The sequence below is a fragment of the Phaeoacremonium minimum genome (assembly GCF_000392275.1).
Source record: "Phaeoacremonium minimum UCRPA7 unplaced genomic scaffold PA7_03_scaffold_17, whole genome shotgun sequence".
NCBI classification, from domain to species: Eukaryota; Fungi; Ascomycota; class Sordariomycetes; order Togniniales; family Togniniaceae; genus Phaeoacremonium; species Phaeoacremonium minimum.
The window spans coordinates 1-7,902 of NW_006920924.1; the positions used below are offsets into that span (position 1 = coordinate 1).

A 7,902-nucleotide genomic window follows, 5' to 3' on the forward strand; every position below is an offset into this window, starting at 1 on the left:
AAAAAAAGTTTAGCTTAGCTAGAAGTCGAATCTAAAGCTTTATAGATTGTTATAATATACTCTTCTGCCAATATAGAGAAGCAAATTATAGTATCGATATATACTATATTATCATTATATCATCAGGCCTTATTTAGAGGTTGATTATATAACTCTTCTTCTTTTTATATTATATTAAGCCTCTTGCCCTATAGCTACTATATGGTATAGTATATTCTTAGGGTTATATCTTTTGTATTGTATCATACTATACCGTATGACTAGAGCCTCTATCGTTGTATGACAGTAGATATAGCATCTCGATTTTATAGTTAGATTTTAGCCTTATGTCTATAGGATAGTCTAGGGCTGACACTTATATAGGGTTTTCTTTACCTTAGGGTTGTTTCTACCCTTAGGGTTAAGATTGTCTTTTGTATACCTCTCTCCTCCTTCCTTCTCCTCTTTTACTTCTAACTCTAACTAGACTATACCAAAATCTATATTCAAACTTTAACTATCTATATCTTCATCATCATACTTCCATAGCTTATATACTCTTATATCTGCTGTCATACTACTATCTTCTCTCGTCTGATCTGATTTATAGTCGTTTTATCGTATAGGAACCTGGGGATATCTACCCTCTACCTTCGAGAGGATATCTACCCCCTAATCTTTTCGTTTCCGTCCGTACGCCCCATACGAGACTAAGGGGATATGCTGCCAGCGTATGCCGCTGTATGACGGCTAAAGTTTTTCTAGCTTTAAATAAATATAAGCAAACTGGTTTTAAGTGCTTTTAATAGTTATTTTATCTACTTTCAATTTATTCTTTATTTTTTTAAACTATATTTAGAAGGTATTTTATATACTTTCGAATTTTGATAGGTTAGAAAAAGTGGCTTTTTTCTTTCTTAGTTTAAAGATTAAGCTTTTATTAGATAGTATACTTATAGTACTCTTTATTCTAGTTTGTCTTTTGACTTTTAGTTATTGAATTCTTTCTTTAAGCTGACTAATCAGCTTTATTACTATATTTTGTATAATTCCTTTAATAAAAAACCTTTCTATATTATAGTCATTTATAATTTAATAAATACTTAGATATTGTTTTGTTTATAAAGTTTGTATGATTATCTACTATCTAATCTTTTTTATATAATTGTTTTAACTAACTAACTAACTAACTAACTAACTAACTAACTAACTAACTAACTAAAATACTATTTTATAATAAATGATAGCTTTATTTAAACTTACTATTGTTTGATAATAGTTGTTAACATTCTCTTAATAATATAGCTTAAATAAATGTTTATACTTTTATATCTAATTAGTTTAAATTTATATAATTAAGTTTAAAAAAAAGTTAAATTATAATATAATAAACTAAATAGATAGTTTATTTAATTAACTATAGTCTTAATAATAAGAATAATTTAACTAAAAAGAAAAAAAAAAAATAATCTTTAAAGCTACTCTTTCCTTCTTATTAAATAATAGTCTTCTTCTTTTATTAATCAGTCTATATCATCTAAAATTTACTTATCTTTTTAATAACCTTTAAAGTAGTAAGCTTATAAGTTTATTCTTATCATAAAAGTCTTCAACCTTTATTTTCCCTCTACTAAGAAATCCTCCCAACGTAAAGTAATTAAGTCAATTGTCCCTAGGCTATTTCTCCAAAGTCTGATCAGCTTCTAAATATGTTCCATTCTTTGACTATGGTCTTGTGTGGGTGGTGGTAGTGATTTGGGTGATTGCTATATGTATGTAAGGCTGAAAGGTGCTGAAGCCATCATGTAGGGTTCGCAACCTGTGACACTTATATATTAATCGATTCTTTATAATATAGTATATATGATTCTCACCTTAGATATATAGATTTCCTTAGTTATAAGTAGACTATATTTTATCTTATCCTTAAGGACCCCTACAAATGCAGTTTAACCCCCTGGGCTAATGGGGAAATGCAGTCTATCCTCCCGCCATTTTTGCTGGCTAGCCTCGTATAATGGGGTGGGTAGCCTGCATCTGGGGATGGACGGCTAAGCTTTATAACTTATATTACGAATATTCTATAGTAATGTTCAACCTTAACTTAAATCTAAAACGATTCTTTGTACTCTTACTATAAAAGTTATGTCTCCTCTAGGTAGGATTTCTCACAACAGGGGTAATAGTCGCAAGGTTCGCCTCTGTCACGCCAGTTACGACCATCTAGTGTATAGTAACGCCAGGTCCAGTTATCAATCAGCAGTTGCATTTCGCAGATAGGGAAGTTGAAAAAGCCCGCACTCCCGACGCCGTCCTGTAAAGGGAGATAGAGATCATCTCCCAGTCCGCCTCCGGCCTCGCTAAGAGGATAGGGGTTTTTCTTCCCATTGTTGATCCATCCCCGAAGCCCAGAGAGAGCTATAGTTTCGAAAGAGAGTTGGTAGGGGTTAGATCCCGCCATGAGGCTGTCGGTACCCTGAAGCTTGCCACAGACCTGTGGATGGGGGAGACCGGCGTCGTCGTGAGACTTGACCCTGACAAGCCAAACAGTATGATCGTTGACCTCATCATATACCCTTACAGACTCGGCGTCTTCGTCTGTTATCCACGTCGAGAGGCCTTCCCCACCATCAACCGTGCTTGTTTCCGTTGGATTGCCTTCGTAGTTTCCCTCTGTTACTATCAAAGTAGGGTATTGATTATTGCTCATCCTCCAGGCCTGCTGAATCAAAATACCATTAAATGCCTGGAGGAAATCGTCTTCCATTTTCGGCTTATCGTTTCCAAACACTGCCATGGGATCATCGAGCCAGAGGCCATTGGCACAGATCTTCTTGAGCGATTCTTGGCCCCACACGTCGTTGCAGTTGAAGATATATTTGAGATAGTTTGCGATTGCTTTCTTGGTGCCGTTGACTAGTGCCCCCGCCGCAATGTCCAGCTTGCCCACATTGGCGATCTGCTTCTCCACCCTTTCGCAGAATTTGTCAGCTAACTTCCCAGAAAATGAATTTCTGAAACATACTCGGACTCTTCCTCTCCTGCGACGAGTTCATACGCATCCAGTGAGGTGGACACAGCACCGATCAGACTCTCTGCGGTCTCGACGCCTTTGGTCAAGGCATCGAACGCGCCAGCCTTTAGTATCTACAAGGGTATCAGCCTAAAGTGTCGTAGTGTATCCAGCCTGCAAGACAAGGACGCACCTTTCCCCAAAACCCGCCTCCTCCCACTTTGATAGCAATATCAAAGTACCCTAGGATTTGTTTCAGTATGTCGATATCACTTGTCTCGTTTAGGACAAAGTCGGTGGCGATCTGAGTTTCCCGCTGACTTAGCTTCTGGTGCCTGCACAGTGGAACTACTGATGAAACCTACAGAGATACAGTTGGTTTGGAGTTGTGGCTGTATATTCCCGACGGAATCGTACAGGTTGTTGTAGAACCTGTTGATATGCTCAAACGACAACATGACTAGGTCGAGTGAGACGTACTGGCTTTCTTTGACGCCGCACTCGTAGCCAATACTTGGCAGTGATATCTCGCATTAGGACGCACTTCAACGACCCGCAAACGATAGAAAATTAAAGAACTCACCAACTGCCAGGACTCTGTATGAGATTACAGCGGAATTCGAGGTTGCTTGCTCCCCAAACATTGAGAATAGCATAGGACTCGTCCAGCACAGGTATAGTGGCAATCGTTCCGTTCGCTTGCATGCACCAGGCACTGGTGTCTTCTAAAGCTCTTTGAGCTTTCACCGAGTTCCATCGGGTAACTACATCGTCAAACGGATTGCAGCAGTCCTCGCATGAGTCTCCAACTGTGTGTGAACGAGTTGTCAGAATTATCAGTGGTATTGTAGACAGCAGAGCCGCAGGGTGAGTAAGTGGACACTTACAGCACTGCCATGCGTCCACACCCTGTGAACTGGGATCAAGGTTTGCGCAGTGTTCGAGCGTTGGAGGTGGTGGGATTTTGATCCTCCTAAAGACCTCTCGGATTGTGGCTGCGCAGGCGTTCGACGGGCAGACGCCGCGAGGGCATGCCCATGCACAGAGAACCGCATACTCCGGCCCCTCGTCGTCGTATGGCCATCCACCCGATCCTATTAAAACCGGCTCTGGAGGTGCGACACCTCGTGCAGTGCACACGCAAGGTGGAGGGCTGTGACCGAGGTGAGCTATCAGTACCAGGGGAAGGGAAGCTTGCAATAGGAGAGCTGAGTTCAGGGTGCTACTAACCAAACATCGTACCGGCAGGTGAACTGGCACAATTCTGCGAAATTGTCAGGCCCATCACCAGAGATACAAGCCCCGCCTCCACCACCACCACCGCCACCACCGCCGCCTCCTGACGACGGGATGACGGGCAGTTGAGGATCGTGAACTCCATCCGGGTCGTCTCCCTGGGCATCGAGGCTGCCCGGACATCTGTTGAACCACGTTTCGGCCGTGTTGGTAAACTCATTTGTTATCGCATGCATATCAGCACGCCCGTCACCGTCAAGGTCGGGGAAGTACGTGCACGACCCAGACACGGCACCTAGGTACTCCATCCCGGCGATAACCCACGAGAACCGCGATCCGCCAATGTCCATGCGCCCGTTGTTGTACCAGAGATCACTATTGCCGTTCAACTTGTTGACCCAGAGCATATCGTCACGACCATCGCCATTCACATCAGCCCATTGCAGCTCGGCTCGATCCTTACCCTGGGAGAACTTGATCTGGTCTATGTACTCCCAGCTATCTCCATCCCCGTGGACAAATCCCCAGACACGACCATCCTTCTCGACACAGAGATAATCACCCTTACCATTGCCCGTGATGTCTGCAAAGTGAATTGGACGGTCGAAAAAGCCAATGCCACGCTTCTCGGGACAATATAGCGAGGGCGCTGGGTTAGGATTATACTCGAACCTGAGAACCCCCGTCTGCTTGATTGTGTTGCGCCAAAGCTGCACATGGTTTTGGTTATCCGGGTCGGTCCAAACAATATCGCAGGCTCCATCGCCATCCCAATCTGTCAGATGAAGATCACGACGGTCGAGGTACTTGCCAATTGCTTCCTGGGTCGGGTCCCAGAATATGTAATTGGCACCCCAGAAGTTTGGCCCATCATCTGTGACAGACTTGTATCCCACGTTTTCATAGATGTGCATTTCTCCCTTAGAGAGGATCCAGACATAGTCCTCCCTGCCGTCCTCGTGGGCCATCATATTGCAATAACGATCACCGTCGGCTACAGCTATCAGTAATCTTCATGTCTCGAAGGCCACCATACAGAACGATGGGTCAGACACTCACTCACCTTTGATTTTGGTTCCTCCAGAGCCGATGTTCTTCCAGACTCGCATATCGAACTGGTGCTTACCATCGACCTCGCTGTGCTGCATGAACACGTAGTCTTGTCGCCCAAGCAGACCAAAGTCCTGGGCAGTCCCATATATTCTCGCGAAATGGATTCGATCGCGAAAGCCGCCAGTGCCAAAAGCTCCCATGCCTCCGTGAGTCGGGCCTGAGCTCTGCCCACTGGCGAAGCCCTGCCGCCACGAAGGGTTGTCACCTCCGACATCGTTGATGCCATTCACGCAGCTTCGTGAGTTGGTCCAGGTGAAAGTCTGGCCGATATCACTGACCCAAAGCCAGTCGTCTCGGCCCTATTAAATCTTTGTGAGCTAAGAACTGTCGTTAGAGAGAGAATCTTGCACTTACATCACCGTTGATATCCTCAAAGCGAACTCCACGGAGATCACCCATTCCTTTGCCCGTAAAGAGAAGGCCAAGGTCCTCCCAGGAGGATGGTGAGTCGCCTGATTTAGAGCATCAGCCAGTCAACCCTCTCGTTATAGCAGAGCATCACGTCATTATGTACCTATTCCAGCGTTTCTCCAGCACGAAATATCTCCACTGTCAGCAGCTAGACAATAGTCGGCCCTGCCGTCGCCATCGATATCGGCCAGGCGCACGTGGCTTTGGTCGAAGCCGCTCACAGCGTCCTTGATCTTTCCAATGTCCTTGAAGGTTGGGGGCTGTGACGCCGTACCGTCGCCTTTGTTGATAGCGGCGTAGAGTTCACCGTTGGGGGAGATGCATACAAAATCATCCAAACCATCAGCTACGTCATGGAATTCATCAGCCAAGTGGTTTGGTGCGAGGTATGTCTGCTTATCTCTTACCATTCAAGTCGATGAATCGCACGCCACGAGGAATACAACCGTTGCCGGTGTACATATCCCCGATCTTGGTGAACTTGCCGTTACCATTATTCTTCCACGTACCGTAGAGTGTATTGCCGCCCCCGAGATCAAACCAACCGACCAGATCGTCTAGCTCTATGCTGAAGAGCCTGACGAAAAACCACTGTCCGCGATCAAAATCGCTGGTGACGGTCAGAATGATGCCCATTTCCTCGCTGGAGTGGAGGTAGATGCCATCATCCACACCGCTGCCCCGCTGGACTAGGCCACCCGCCCACACGCCGTTGCCAAGGGTCTTCTCGCAGGTGTTGCTACCTCCTAGGTCTGCATCGTAGGGGGTTTGTATCAATCCCTTGTTCGATGCATCCATGATGGCGCTGTACCAAATGGAAGCCATCTTGCGATAGCCCTCATCGTTGGGATGGATTGCGTCAGCGAAATCAGCAGGATAGCTCATCCACAGATGGGCTGGGTCTGGTTCTACGGGGTCCATGTCCGCCAGTATCACCCGCTTGCCTTCTGCCTGCATGGCACTTACCAAGCTACGATACTGGGCATTGACGGGGTATCTGTTCGTATCCGTGTTGGCATCGTCAGAGGGAATGAGTGTGGATACAATAAGTGTTGTCCGATCCCAGCCAGACGAGCTGAGGATGGACTCAATCAGCGCACGAAGGCGGCTGCCGGCGTTGTTGATGTCGACCGATCGCGTACAATCGTTTGTGCCCGCGTTCAGCAGCACTATATTTGCCTTGTACCCGAGGGAACTTCGAGCGGCGGCCTTGATGTCATCTATCAAATCGCCCTCGTGGGCTTCCACATCCTATGGAACGGCGTCTTATTAGAATAAGCAGGTGATGCGGATTAAGAAGTTACTTTACATTGTCTTTCATGTCACCATTACGCTTGCTGCCGACCATGTCGACTTCCCAACCCTCAAAACGCAACTTATCGCGGAGGGGTTTGCGGTATCTGGAAGTGGAGATGGTCAGTCGTTCAAGACGAACTATACTGTCGCAGCGACATCTTAGGGATGAGGAACACGGACCCATTCCCAGTTGACGAAAGCCGACCCCAGGTAATAGACGCGCCAAGCGGTAGAATCCTTAGGGGTGGCCCATCTCTCCCGTTGAGGATCGAGATTGCGTGGTTGATTTGTTTCTGATCTCTGGTTGTGTCATTGAAGTGCTCGGTGGACAGAAAGCGACGGGCCGGCGCGGGAGCGGATGTGACCAAGTCGACAGCAAGAATCAAAAGCAAAATCCAAATTGATATGCCGATGGGGTTTCGGCAAGCCATGTTTAATTTTATGTCACTGAGTAACACTAATATGATGTAGTAGACTGAATCCTTGAGAGTCTGAGAGACAGTCACAAGAGTCTTCACGACAGTCATACAGCATCCGGGAACAGTGCTTGTTTATATACAGGTCAAGAAAGCAACTGCATATCAAGAACCTATGGTCTTATCTCTTTGTTGGCATCCTATCTTAGCTTACATTGTAGAGGCGTGTCCACTTCCAGTCGAATATTCAATAATCTATGGTACTTGACAAGCGAGAAGGAATGCGTTGTTATGCTTCACCGGAACGACTGCCTCTGCAACACTACTTTACCTCGGAGGGCTTAGTACGAGGACGGAAAGGCCGGCGAGTGAGGTCTAGACAACTGACTGCAGTCTACAGACAGAAGCTTAGCGAATGTGACACATACAGAAGCTCAT

The 7,902-nt window shown here is 45.6% G+C and overlaps 1 protein-coding gene across 1 annotated transcript; it reads right to left on the reverse strand.

Annotated features, from left to right (window-relative positions):
* Positions 1 to 2,122: 2,122 nt before the first annotated feature.
* Positions 2,123 to 7,073, reverse strand: UCRPA7_221 (hypothetical protein; the record flags this gene model as incomplete). Its single annotated transcript, XM_007912821.1, has 11 exons — positions 2,123 to 2,652; positions 2,716 to 2,951; positions 3,005 to 3,126; positions 3,186 to 3,235; positions 3,576 to 3,589; positions 4,235 to 5,228; positions 5,292 to 5,640; positions 5,696 to 5,793; positions 5,856 to 6,098; positions 6,160 to 7,003; positions 7,062 to 7,073. The coding sequence occupies 11 exons, from the start codon at positions 7,071 to 7,073 to the stop codon at positions 2,123 to 2,125; spliced, it is 3,492 nt and encodes a 1,163-aa protein (XP_007911012.1).
* Between the last annotated feature and the right edge of the window lie 829 nt (positions 7,074 to 7,902).